General features: G+C 37.6%; 1 protein-coding gene across 1 annotated transcript in view; it reads right to left on the reverse strand.

Annotated features, from left to right (window-relative positions):
- The window catches only part of IGF2R (insulin like growth factor 2 receptor), an 80,562-nt gene extending 65,456 nt beyond the window's left edge, over positions 1-15,106 (reverse strand). Inside the window, exons 1-2 of the mRNA XM_026705083.2 lie at positions 14,831-15,106; positions 6,799-6,929 (exon numbers count right to left, since the gene is read on the reverse strand). Coding sequence (XP_026560868.2) covers positions 6,799-6,929; positions 14,831-14,988 — 289 coding nt within the window. The 5' untranslated portion in view covers positions 14,989-15,106. The remainder of the gene's footprint in view (positions 1-6,798; positions 6,930-14,830) is intronic.

Genomic DNA, 15,106 nt, shown 5'->3' on the forward strand with positions numbered 1-15,106 from the left:
TACTTGCATCCTTTGTTCTTGCAGTAAACATACTTATCAACAAGTTGTCTCTATAAGGTTTCTACTTCTACTGTAGTTTCAGATGGAAAAAAACCTATCACTACAGATAGCCCTCAATGTGCAATCATAATGGAGGCTGCTGATTAAGGTCCTACATTGTGATGATTGCAAGATAAGGGTTTTTTTTTGGAGTCGTTAAGTGAATATGGCAGTCATTAAGCAAACCAATGGCTCACTACAGGCACGGTTTTTCTGAAAACCAGAAAAACAGCATGGTTTTCAACAAAAACATTGTAAAATGTGGTGTTGCAAATGTCAGTAAAGGCATCCAAATTTAGGCCATGATCATGGATGGAGCCCAACTAAACTTTAAATTCAGATTGCAAGTCACCTTGAAAGATGAGCTCGCAGTGGTGATGATGGTATGGACCCAGGTTTTCAGGTTTTTTTCCTTCACGTTATAAATACAACAGCTTCAATGCAGCCACCATTCAGCAGCTATAGCACAGCTTGTCTGACACTCCCAGAATGCAGATAAAGATACTGAAAACTTTGGGGACCAGCTGCCCACCTCAAAAACATGACTCTGGGCTGACAAGAAAATGTATCACTACTAAAATAAAAACTAAAGACAAGAACGAGCCATGTGTTGCAGCAACCAAGGAAACCAGCAACCAGCCTACCTAGGCGCAGCTAAATTCCCAGTCTCATGCTGGTAAATAGCTAGGTTTTAACAGTTTTCTGAAAAGCCAACACAGTTTGGGGTCAACCTAATTTCAGGTGGTATGGTACTCCAGAAGACAACAAAAAAGGTAGGGTTTGGGGGTCCCATAAGATAGCACTCTCCAATATATGGGATCCAGAGCATATCCCTCTTATCAGATCTGACAGGGCACTTAAGAGAAAATTTATATGGTCTAGGTATGGTATTAATCTAAGGGAAATAAATTCATTTTAAAAATGACATTTCAATATGCATATTTTAAATATTAGCAAAACTGTACCTCATAGGCCAGGACATTTTCATACGAAGTGATATCGCATTTAATTAACTTAAATAATTTAATTATCTGTTAATCAGGAAACCTTGTTGAGTTCATGAATATTTGATTTAAGTTTAAGAAGGAAAATATTAAGAAGCCAGAGTCTTTTCACTTTGGGTTGCTGAAAATTCTGTTGAGTTTTATTTTAGAATCTGTAAAATTAGCAAAGTTGAAGCTTCAAATAAGGGGAGTGTTAACTTGTTTTTCTTTTGTAAAGCTTAACATATGTTCGTAAGAGAAGTTACAGCAGTTAAGAAAAAAGCACAAGAGACAATATAATGGAACACTCCCATTTGATAAACAAGTAAGACAAATACTCCCATACAGAATGGCAATTATGTAATGAGGAATAGAAACATGTGGGCAGCTAGGTCAGATCTGTCTTTAACTAGCTTGGCACATTTTAATACACTATTTCATTATAGCAATATAGGGAAAGGTTCAGACTATCAGGTTCAGACTAGGTAAAATAGCATTCCATGAAGACCAAAAGTATCAAGCTGAACAGCTCTACCCCGCTTCTTCTTAAAAATCCAATTCAGTTGATATATTGTTGAACTATTGATACATTTAGTAGGCTCAGCCTGGAATATCTTCATGCAGGAACTAAGATTATACTCTGTAACCTAAATCAGAAAATGTGCTAGTCATTCCTACAGAGATTCAGCTTCAAATTCGAAGCTCTTTGCAGAATGTTATCCAACTCATACCAAAAAAAAAAAAAATCCTATGGGATTCAGATGCAGTGTCACCTTTATACTTTTACTTGACTGAATTAAAGAAAACTTTTAGAGTTTATGTCTCTCGTTCAAGTATTTATACAGAATTTTATTGTAGAGCATTCCTTCTGCTGGCTTTCTTTCACACAAACCTATGTTTTTTAGTTATTTCTTATTCATAATTAGTGATCCAATGTGCTGTGATGGTTAAGACACAAGCTAGAACCTGTAGTCTTTGAGGCCAAAAAATGGGCCCCTTTTGGCACTTCAGGAAGTGATGAAACAGGCCCATTTTTCAGCTTCCAAAGGCTGCAGGGGCTTCCCTTGAGCCACCGGGAGGGTGAAAACGGCCATAGGCTGAAAACGGGTACTTCTGGTATTTCCGGAAGGCCCATTTTTCGGCCTCCCGAGGTTGCAGAGGCTTCCCTTGAGCCTCTGGGAGGCTGAAAAAGGCCTCAAATAGGCCGAAAATCAGCTGGGAGGCACGCGCATGCACACTGCAGGTAAGGGGGCACCAGGGGGGTTTTGCACACGCATGCACAGAGGAGCAGGGCGCATTGAATTGTGGGTGCCGACATGTGCACGTGGGCGCTTTCGGCACACCACAACAAAAAGGTTTGCCATCACTGGGCTATGTATACTACTGCTGTCAGTCACTCTCTCTCAGTGTTCGAAAGGAGGCAATGGCAAATCACCTTTTAAAAAACCTTACCAAGGAAACAACATGGATTAATCCAGGCAGTTACCAGAATCAACACTAATTCAGGAGCACAAAAAAATAAAAAAAAAATGTCTTTACTTGGGACCAACATAATCATTTTCAAAAATGGATGGCAGAAATCCATTTAATGAGATTATGTTGGCAATTAGGATTTATTTTTTTTAGTTTACTTTATTGCATTGCACCTCGTACAATGAAATCAAACACCATCTTCAGTGCACATCATGACCATGAAAATAAACACAAACACACATCCTTCACCCTTCACACATTGAACCGGAAACCCCCCAACACCACACCAACACTGCACTATACATCAGAATTCAAAAGAGCTACTGCCCTGGGATAGAAGCTGTTTTTCAGCCTACTTGTCCTTGTTTTTATTATCCTGTACCGTCCACCAGATGGTAATAGTTCAAAAAAAGAGTGCCCAGGATGAGATGGATCTTTGAGAATGTTTTGAACTTTCTTAAGGCAGCGGGAGCTATAAAGCTCTTCCAAAGAGGGGAGAGGGCAACCAATGATCTTCTGGGCAATGACATTAACCCTCTGGAGTGCTTTCCTATCTGCCACTGTGCAATTGGCAAACTATACAGAGATGCAGTGTGTTAAAATGCTCTCTATGGTGCAGCGGTAGAAGGTCACCAGCAGTTTCTCATTCAGTTGTTGTTTTCTGAGAAGCCTCAGGTAGTATAATCTCTGCTGGGCCCTTTTGACCAGGGCTGCGATGTTATTAAACTGTTAAGCAGTCTAGGTCATACTATATCACTTTCTCCTAATGATTCTGAGGAGGAAAGGAAAATAACTTACCCAAATCCCTTTAACCAGATCATGGGGATTGAGATATTAGCAGAAAATCTTGCTAATTCAGATAAGGTTCTCTAACAGAACAAGTGATCAAGACCACAGCAGAATCATACAAAGCCTTGGACAGACTATTTACATATCCTGCCTGCTCCTGTTTAAGTCCAATTAAATATACTGTAAAGAAATTGTTTCTTCCTGGCCAAAACAGAAATTGACCTTTGAAATCTATTACACCTTTTCTTAACCTCTAAATACATTTGCTATGACTATATTTGTGGACTTCTCCTGGAGTCACGGAGAAGTAGAGCCTACTAAGATAATTCAGGTTGCATTTTAATCATCTGTCAGTACACTCTACATACTTCCAAGTTGATGGGGTAAAAGCCATATGGTGGTAGCTTGCAAGGTATGTTCTAAACTATAAATCATAACTTTCACATAACAAAGCACAAGAGCTTAGCGTAAAAATCGGGTTTTGATTCTACTTATGATATATGGGCCAAACCAGTGTTGTTCTTATCATTAAGAGAGAATGCTATGCATGGCACAAGTACTATTAAGACAGGCTACACAGGTTATACTTACCCTAACTTGTTAAAAAATATTATTTGAAAATTTTAATTTACCTAAGTCATGATAGGCTGCACATATCAATTATTTATGGTCTCATAAGGGGATGATCATGGCACACAAAAAAGAAAACTGAAATATAAGGGGAGTCAATGGCAAAGACCATAAACCCATAAATGAAATAAAAGAAAATAATTATTGTATGTCCATAAACTAAGAGAAAGGAAAATGATGTAATAGGTTTAAATGAAAAGATTTGATTTTGTGAATTTAATTGAATGTATCAATATCTGCAGGAGAATGAGAAGGGAAGGACCACCTATGCGTTCTGGGAAAGATTATGCAAATTCTAAATATATTAGATTCCAGGGGAAAAATATTCCATTAGGTGACGTGAATGGGTGAGAGACAAGAGAGTTCAGGGTTCATAAAAAATGAATGGATGAGAGACACAGTGAATAAAATTGGTGACAGGTATTTGGATTGAAAAAGTTGTGTTTGGAACACAAGGATTAAGCACAAGTCTATTCATATGTTCATATGACAAAAGAATAAATGCAAATCTAGAGACATATAATACTAAGAAAAGCTAAAAAAATAAAACAAGAACAGTTCTGAATGTGAAAAAGGCCATTATTTGGCAATATCAACAGTCAATCTTGGGCAAGATTGGATATAGGAGAAGTGAAACAATGAGAAAGAAAGTAAAAGGATTATAAAAGGGAACATACAAGCTATGTATGAAAAGTTATAAAACAACGAAAAGTGCTTGGAACAAAAAGAAATTACTAAGTGCTACAGAAATATGGAACAATAATGAGTAGTGTAGAAAAGGATGCCTCTGGAATAATGTAAAAATGGAAATTACTGCTGCAAAAATGAGGATATATATAGGTAGAAAAATAGCTGCAAAGAAAGTAATTGAATGAAACAAGGAATTGTAAAGATTAAAAAATAGAAAGATCAAAATGATTTTGACTGAAGTCAAGATATTCTGAAAGTGAGTGAAGATGAAGTCTACAGTGGTATGAAACTTAACTGAAATAAACATGAAATGAATTGTGATGAAACAGTAACATTTTAGAAACTTTAGAAATAATAGCAATATGTCAAATAATATATTTGCAACAAATATAAATCCAAGAAGAAATAGTTGCAAAAGATGTCATAAACGCATCAAGGATGTTGACAAAGCTGCCGATATGAAAATATAACAGAGAAAAAATGTGTAATGACTACAGGAACATCTTGTTTCCTTGTACAAAGGGAAAGTTGGCAAGAGTCAATGAAAAAACTTCAAAGCAATTAGTTTATTATTAAGTGTGCTTGTGAAGTGAAAATGTTTTACAGAATTTTAACTGAAGGGTTATGAGATGTGACAATGAGCCATAACTGGTAAATACAAATACATTTTTATACCAGACATGACCAGACTTTTGCTTTTCATCAGGTCACTGGGAAATGCATGAATTGGAGAAAGAAAGCTAACTAACTGTATGTTTGTTGATTTAAAGAGAAAGTGCATAATACAATGGTACCTCGGTCCTCATCGGTAATTCATTCCAGAACACATGTTGAATACTAAAACTGATGGGTACCGAGAAAACCATGTAATTTAAATGGTGACCCGTTATTTTGGCTGGAAGAAGTAGCGAGTCATGAGACAGCCAACACCAGTAAGTTCTTCCTTGCATGTTGACTACTGGGAGAAAAACAAGTGTCAGAAAAAGATTTCTACTTTAAAATATATCAAAAACCAAATTTGAGAAGTTTTGAAGCAGTCAAGTGCTGAGGTATGACTGTGAAGTGAAAGGTCTTGAGCAACAGAATATTTTGAGGAAATCGAAATTTTTCAGTTGGTTACTGAATGAAGAAGAGCAGTATACAGTATGATGGATGTAAAGCATAGATAAGAATAAAATGAATAATTCATGAATAATTCAGCACTTAGCAGGAAAAAAAAGCAAGGGTATATTGTTACACTTTAGTTCTTTAAAGCATTTATCAATCAAGCAAGTACAGTTGGCAAGGACAAAGCAAAATGGAGGTTTCATTAATGAAGCTGGTATAAACTATATGTTCAGGTAGTCCTCAACTTATGACTGTTTGCTTAAATTAACGGCCTCAGAAAGAATACTCCCATATAGCACATCTGACCATCACAAAACACTGTAGTCCCACAAGTTATGTGATTGAGATCAGGGTGTTTGGCAATCAATTTGCACTTGCAACAAGTTCCCTACTACCACATGTTCATATAATTACCATTTACAATCTTCTCTGCCAGCGTTCCCAAAAAATCAATGGGAAAGCCAGCAAGGAAGACTGAAAGCTGTTGCCACCTGCCAAAAGGACTTCATTTCATCTCTGCAGGCTGACTGGAAGAGCTGCTTGCTGGATGGATTGCATGGATGGATGCAGCCTTTTCACTCTCAAAGAGCTGGAAGCGTGGAAGGTTTCAAGTTCTACAAGGAATTCAATCCTCTGGCAGGCAGCCTTTTCATTCTCTCTCTCTCTCTCTCTCTCTCTCTCTCTCTCAAAAGCAGGCAGATGCTTTGCTGTCTACCTAACAATCTGGGCTATAACTTAACCACAAATGGGAGTGCTAGAATTGTGGTAGCTGAATGAAGTGGTCACATAAGCATCTTGCTTAACAACTGTCTCACTCAACAACCAAAATTCCAATCTCAGTTGTGATCATAAAGACCTGTAGTCCTTTCCTTTTCTGGTATCATGCCTTTCATTTCTTTATTTACTGTTGACTACTTTAGGGCATTTCATGTCATGCCACTTAACCCAAAAGAAAATGTGAAGGATATTTTAAACTGATTTAAAACAACAAGCCTTCAGCATTAATATTTATTTAAAAAAGAACAGAAGCTGAACAGATGGCATTTGGCATTTTTAATCCAGGGAGCAGAAAAGCCCTTAGACTTACCTATTGAGAAAGATATGTTTTTTTTAAGATCATGGGCACAAATGGCACTGGATCCCCCACAATCTCCTGCACCACCACAGAGATTTATTTTATAATGCACTTTATCAGGATCCACAGCTTCCCATGTATAACTGAAAAAAAGAAGGGAAAGTATCATTGCTATGTTTTAACAAACTCCACAAATAACTGCTTTAACCTGAACTACTGTACTCAAATATATTTTCATCCATCCATTTTTTTCATCCACACTGACCTGCTCATTTTTAATACCATGCTTATGTATTAATTCTGTTAATGTTCTAATTAACATAAAGTATATGTACATTTAAAAGTATCAATGAAATAATATAATTTTATTATTCATAATAATCCTAATAATAAAAACAAAAAAGAGGAGTCTGGAAAATTATCTTATGAAGCTAACTCCTTTAAAGCCATCGCACTTGACATCTTGAAACTTAAACATTCTGGGGTGTCAGATATACAAAGCAAAATATTTTATTTTGATTTTATAGTCATACAAAACAAATTTAATAGAGTTGACAGCTATTTTCTACTGTTTTACCAGAAAACATTTAAGATTCTTGAATTTGCATAAATAGTGGAATATCTTCAGAGTCTTTAAAAAAATGTTAGTGACTTAGGAATCACAGTTAATTCTTCCAAACTGTGAGTGATAGAATTGGAAAAAGTTATAGTATTTGAACTAGATAATCAAATATTTAAAAGTGCATAAATTGCCAAAATAGTAAATAAAACTTTTTAGTTCTGCAAAGTGTTAAAATATAAACAATATTAAAGAACTGAGAATGCCTTCAAGGGCATTCCTAGAATTAAAGACTTACTACAAGGAAATATAACTTGGTAAAAGTGGTTTTTTTAAAACACACATTTCAAGTTTTGAGCCAATGAAACAAAGGTAACAATTCATTTTCACTTCTCATTGATTAATTATCTATTACTGAAAAAAGCATCTTAATTATGCAGTGCAAATCAGAGAAAATTGGAATTTAAAGCAGAGGAACATAGTAAAGTGATTTCACATGGCTGAATTCACACCATGCATTAATTGATTGTTTAATAATGGCTTATTAAACTAGAATAACTGAGTTCACATATAGAAAGAAAGCTATACAGCTATAAAACTGCATTTTGATTCAGCCCTGGGTACAAACCATGCCATTGCAACACATCATTTTCCATCTACATCAAAGGTAGGATCAGGAAATAAGATCTAAATCTTCACCTAATTTCTAGTTAATCAACAAAGATTTTTATGTTCCAAATGCTTGACAAAGAAAGAGCTTTCCCCTTATTTCCTTCATAGAAACAGCTACCAAACTCAAGGAAAAAATAGAAGCAAATTATTTGCATGAAAGCATCAGTGAAAACTAATTTTAGCACTGGTCATGTGGTCTTTTTGTTTAATTATCTGTTTAGTTTTCAGGGCAAAATGAATATTAGTAATTCTAATGAAAAAGCTAAATAAATCCCGCAAACCTAAAAGTTGAACATCCTAGCTTAGCAATTTTAGAGGGGAAAAAAACACCATGTGAAGATACTAGATATTAAACATGCAAAGATCATAAAACACAAGTTTCATTTTCAACACATTTGTCTATGATTACTTGAATAAACTTTTCACTAGTTTTTATATTTTTAAAAACTTTCATTACTAACCTGTTACAATTATGTCTGACTCCTAAATATATATAGAAGTATAGAGTAGTGTAGTATAGAAGGTGTCAACAAATCTAGTTTTAATCATCAATTAAGAACTGAAACTATAACATGCCTTTATTTTAAAATGCTAATAAAATAATACAATTAAGCATGTGTTTTCAAAAAAGTTTTTTCACAGCATACATTTTTGAAATGTCTATATTCTTCTCAAAATACATTTCTCCAATATTATTTTAACTGTTATGTGGTTAGGCATGAACTTTCCATAATAAGGAAATAATAATATTAACTATTATTATTATAATTATTCTATAAATAATTCAGCTATAGGCCTAGACAGCTAACTGGATGAATCACAACCACAAAAAGTGATTCAAACATTGGAGCTAACTGCTGTGTATTATACTGTATATAAAGCTTTTCTGAACTTTGTACCCAATCATGTGACTGTCAGTCAACTAGGATGTCTTAAAATACACAAAGGCAGGCAGAAATAATTGTTTAATATCACAAACTATGGTCTTTCTGTCTTCACTGAGATTATCCTTTAACATAGTTGTTCTACTTTTATAGCATGACAAGATTAACCTATCCATAAAAATTAAGGACTTGATCAGACAAATGGGGCTTTTTTACAGGTAGCTGACATATGACCAAGATTGGGACTAGAATCTTGGTTGTTGAGTGAAGCAGTTGTTAAACGAAATGCCTACATGACCGCTTTGCTTAACGATTGTAATCTCAGCTCTTCCAGTTGTGGTCCTTAAGTACTGTAGATGGAATAAAAGAACTGCCTGCCAAAGGAGGACAGGTAGCTATCCACTCTGGGCAGAAGAGAGGATGTGCGGTAAGGTGCAGGAATGGAGCTTGGATCTTCAGAATCATATTGTTGGCCCAGCCCGACCCAAGGAATTCCCCTCCCCTCCACGCATGAAAGGGAACTGCTGGGCTGGAGAAATGAAACTCAGATCTTTGCAATCCATGCATTATTTCTTCAACCCAGCAAAGGAGTTCCCATTCCCTCCCTGCGCTTTGTTTCTGCAGTCAAAGTCAATGGAGAGGCTGGCATGAAAATTGGAAAGGATTTTCCCGCTCTTTCCACATAGTCCATGTATTTCCCAGGCGTTGAAAGGAGGGGAAATCCTTTGGTAGGTGATAGCAGCTTTCAATTTTACATGCCAGCTTCCTCAATGACTTTTGTCAGGCTGCAGAAACAAAGCACAGGGAGGGAATGGGAACTCCTTTGCTGGGTTGACTTTCTTGGGAAGACAGTAGAGAAGTTTGCAAATGGTGCTCAAATAATAGTGAGGTGTTTAGCAATTGGGCTTAAGCATGAACAGGTTGTCAAGCACCCAGATCACCATCACATGACGGGGGGGGGGGAATTAGGAGTGGCAAGATGTTTTACAATGACTGAAAGTGCTTTACAGGCTATAAAGCCTCACTTCCCAAGCTGCTGTGATTCTTTTATCTTCCAAGGGTAAATTTTAATCTCTGATCTCATACTGCTTGCCTGTAAGTTTAGTTTACTTTATTATCATTGCAACTCGTACAATGAAATTAATTAGCATCTTCAGTGTCCATTATGACTATGAAAATAAACACAAACATGCATCCTTCACATCCTATGCATTGAATTGAAAACCCCTGATATTGCATTAATATTGCACAATATAGTAGAATTCAATAGAGTTACTGCCCTGGGATAAAAGCTGTTTTTCAGCCTACTTGTCCTTGTTTTTATTATTCTGTACCATCTGCTAGATGGTAATAGTTCAAAAAAAGGATTCCCAGGATGAGATGGATCTTTGAGAATGTTTTGAACTTTCTTAAGGCAGTGGGAGCTATAAAGCATTTCCAAAGAGGGGAGAGGGCAACCAATGATCTTCTGGGCAATGACATGGTGTTACCAGAAAAGACCACCTAACCTGGGGTGCTCACATTGCAGCCCTGGTCAAAAGGGCCCAGCAGAGATTATACTGCCTGAGACTTCTCAAAAAAAACAAACCAACTGAATGAAAAACTGCTGGTGACCTTCTACCACTGTATCATAGAGAGTATTTTAATTTACTGCACCTCTGTGTGGTTTGCCAACTGCACAGTGGCAGATAGGAAAGCACCCCAGAGGGTTAACGTGCTGCAATGGGAATACCCCAGGTCAGGTCCTCTTTTATGGGAACCCTTTTTTTGAACTATTACCATCTGGCAGATGGTACAGAATAATAAAAACAAGGACAAATAGGCTGAAAAACAGCTTCTATCCCAGGGCAGTAACTCTATTGAATTCTGCTGTATAGTGCAGTATTGGTGCGGTGTCAGGGGTTTCCAGTTCTATGTGTGGAGGTGAAGGATGTGTGTTTGTGTTTATTTTCATGGTCATGTGCACTGAAGATGGTGTTTGATTTCGTTGTACAAGGTGCAATGACAATAAACTAACAACTAACTGAATGAATCTACTTTATATAGCAGTTTTGAAACAACCACAGTGACCTCACCCACATGTTTAAAGCTTTTTAAAAATATGGACACAAATCAAATATGAATACAGGTAATCCTTGATTTACTATTTGAGCCTAAAATTTCAGTAATAAAGCAAGAAGAAACAGAAGATATAACAGAGGAGACACCATTTAAAAGAATTCAAGCATCTATTGCAATTAACTCAGTGTTAAAAACAGCATACAAATTGCTACACTACTTTGATTGCTGACATTTTTCCAACTGTTTGCCCGTCAATTCAAAGAGAAAAAGCATCTGATCTTAATTGTATATTGATTTTTAAAACCCTATAAATCAGTGTATTTGAATCCAAAATGTACACTATGTTATAATCAGAAAGAGAATTTTAACAAAAGGTTGTAGTTGGCATGTCACTAGAAAAATTGTCTGCAATGTACAGTGTTTCCCCGAAAATATAACCTATCACAATTCCTAACCAGATTTTCACACCTGCACTTAATATAAGTCCTACCCCAAAGAAATAAGCCCTAATTAAGCCCCGCCCACCTCTAGCTGTATGAGGTAAAGACGCAGATGGAAAAATCAAGCTAGGGCGGGGGAGCATGCCCTGCACTCATTTACCTCACTGTGCTGGGGGAGCTGCTCATGGCAGAATGCCGTGAGGCTCGCCTTGCCAGTGGAGCCACTCGTGGCACGTCACAAGAAACGTCTTGCTCGTGAAGCCGCTTGTAGCACAATGCCACGAGGCTCGCCTTGCCGGTGGATCCGCTCGTCGCACATCACAAGGCTTGTCTCACCGGTGGAGCCGCTCATGGCACAATGCCACGAGGCTCGTGCTGGTGGAGCTGTTCATGGCAGTGGAGCCACTCGCGGCTAGATGCTGCATGGTGTGTTGTGCCATCATGTGCGCAAGCGGCAGCACCAGGGAGACGAGCCTCACAGTGTTCTACTGTGAGCAGCTCCACTGGCACAATGAGCCTCATCATGCCAGTGGAGCCACTCATGGCAGAATGCCGTGAGGGTCATTTTGCTGCTGCAGCCACTCACAGACGCCACAAGGTTTGTTGTGCTGGTAGAGCTGCTCACAGCAGATTGATACTAAGCAAGATTAATCAAGCTCTTACTCCCCGCATTCTTAATGCAAAAGCAAACAACCTCTGTAGTGCTACCAAGAAAAGTAATGGATACTTCCATGAAGACTTCACTAAGACTTGAACTCAACTTGAAGATGTTTTCCCTTTCCATCTCTATAAAAAATTACATATAATTGACTTGGAATATAAATCCCACAAAATTCTATGGTACGTAGTTCATTAATTTTTCTTTTTACAGCTCTGTAATTCCTTAATTCAGGATAAAATTGGGGCAACTGAACACAGCTGAGCATTCACTTGCTGGATGTCCCTCCTGACACCTACATGGAGTTTGCAGTAGTCATTTTCTCTTTGTATCCTGAGAAACATCTGCTGTAACGGATTGAACTCTCCACCTTCTGAATGGGAGGTGAGCATCTTCACCACTATGCGATTACACCGCTAAGATCTTAATTTGATTAATAAAAAATAATAACTGTGCTACAAATAATAATAGAATGACAAACATTTTTCAGGAAATTCTAATTTAAGAGCAGGTCAGAAAATAGGCTTCTGTTTTTATGAACAAATTAAGACATTGGACAATTGCTCTGTGCAATATAAGCATTGATGTCTAAAAACAACCAACCAACAAAACTAGGCTCCGCCCCCACTGAAACAGAGTTATGAATCATGACAAAATAAGACACAGCTAACAGGGTATCATTTTACACAAGCTTAATTTGCAATATATTAATGTAACCTTTATTAAAAATATAATTGTAGACAGACTATGGTTAAAGAGACTTGGCTTGGATGTTTGCTATTTTTAATTCTTCTTAGATTATATGCTATTCAGAACCAATTGAAAAGACATAATAAAATAAATAAAACAATGAGCTAATGAGTTATGAGCTAATTAGTTTCTAATGCTCATAACCGATTAGCTGAAATACCTTCACTGGAAAGACAACAGTTAGGTTCTCCAAAGTGTCATTTGAAGAGTCCAAATGGCTTACATGAACTTGTTATAGAGAAATCCCAAATATTTTTTATCAAAAGTTTAAATATATATTTCATTTTAGTCATGAAAGGAATCATACAAAGTCTTATATCACTTATGAAAAAACAATTTGTCTGCTGCTGTTGGTCCTTAAATATTGCTCTGAAGGGAGAAAGAATTCACAATTAAATGCTGCATTCAGAGAAAGTGAAAATGAAGAAAACCAAAAGTCCAGGATGCATTTACTCGTGGTGCAGTCTTTATAAGTTTTTAACAATGATAAATTAAGTGCTTCATTTACACTTGCCTATATATGAAAGAAAGCAAGCACAACATACATTTCCAATGTTCTTCTATAAAATGGATATAATTTCTTTGGTTCTGCCTTAGAGTATTCTACTGAGGAAGTAGAGATTTAATATTACTTATTCTTCAAGCTTATATAGCACACCAAAGCAGCAGACAGAGGTGACAAACAAATACTAAAGTTATGTTTTTGCTGAACGTACTGGTATACAGAATGTAACCTAGCCATATCCTAAATTAACCATAGTCTGGAATTATGCCTTCCAGAAAAAGATTGTGGCTCGATAGGAGAGTGCATGTAAAAGATTCTTAGCATCATCAGAAAAAGTTGAGAAAAATTTCCCTAACCCTATCACTCTGAACTGTTGCTTATAACAGATAATGGTCCTCTACTTACATATATGTGTAGTTCACATAACATGCTGAATTATGTGATTTTTTTAATGGTTATCACATGGTTTATTTAGTAAGTTGTAAAAACCCAGCTGACCCATGAATTAAATTGGTTAAACCAGGGGTCTTCAAACTTGACAGCTTTAAGACTTGTGGACTTCAACTCCCAGAACTCCTCCTCCAGTCATGTTAGCTCAGGAATTCTGGGAGTTGAAGTCCACAAGTCTTAAACTTGCCAAGTTTGAAGACCCTTGGGTTAAGCCAACCAATATTGCATAAACTCAACCAACCACACTGAATTAGGGGGGAGCATTCATCAGCAAAGAAGTCCCAGCAGAAAGTTTTCAGAGCCAGTTCATTTCATTCTCTTATGCAAAAGGTACTTTCTTTCACCCCAATCTCTCTTCTTTTGCCTAACTTGGGAAAGGAACGGGTTTTTCTTGCTTTTTAGGTTCAACAACCACCCCTATATTTAAAGACTGTTTAACAACCCTGATCTCTTAAGTCACAAAACATTTAGTACGTACTGTTTATCAGTACACTTACAAAGGAAACCTGCACAAAGAAATTAATAGCATTCTGCAATAGCGTTTAATAAGAGAAATACTACACACAAACATGGAATGCTTAGGAATTTTGTGCGGGAAAAGTTTAGGAGAAGGCACAATTTAAACAAATGACAGCAGCTGTTAACCATCAATGAAGGTCAGGAAAATTTCTGCCTCCATTACTGCATAGCAAATGACATGCAGCAAGCTTTTCGGGAAAGCAAGTGGTTGAACAAGGCGATGATGCTGGTTATTTGAAACGCCAACTATATTTGGTAACTGTAAAAGGTCGCTTTTTCAATCGTAGTTCCTCTTAATTTAACCCTGGGGTAAATCAGAGGAAGCGTAAAAGAGGCACTTGGCAATGTAAACTGCAAAAGCACTCATGCAAATGTGTATTTAAGGTTCAACACGTCCACACTGCCTGCCCAAGAGAAAGATTAGAGGAGCCGGCCACAACCCCGGAGACAAATTCCTTCGCAAACCGTCCCATCCCACCGAGGGTCCCGCGGAGCTGCAGCTGTCCCACGCAAAGAGCCGGAGTTTCGGGAGGGCTGGGCGCTTACTGGCATAGATCCTGGTAACTGAAGGCGTCCTGGGCCGCTACGGCGGTGGAGAGATCTCCCTTCCAGCCCGGGAGGAGAAGCAAGAAGAAGGCGGGCAGCCAGCGGAGCCGGAGCGCAGCTGCCCCGCACGCTGCGGCGAAGGCGAAGACGCGTCCCATGGCAGGCCGAGGGAAAAGCTCCGTGAAGGTTACTCGGCTAACATGAGCGAGCAGAAAGCAAGAGAGAGCGCACTGGCGGAAGAGTCATGTGACTCCCTCCCCCCTCCCTCCGCGCAAT

This window comes from Pseudonaja textilis, chromosome 1, assembly GCF_049901715.1.
Source record: "Pseudonaja textilis isolate UNSWEBS1 chromosome 1, rPseTex1.2, whole genome shotgun sequence".
NCBI classification, from domain to species: Eukaryota; Metazoa; Chordata; class Lepidosauria; order Squamata; family Elapidae; genus Pseudonaja; species Pseudonaja textilis.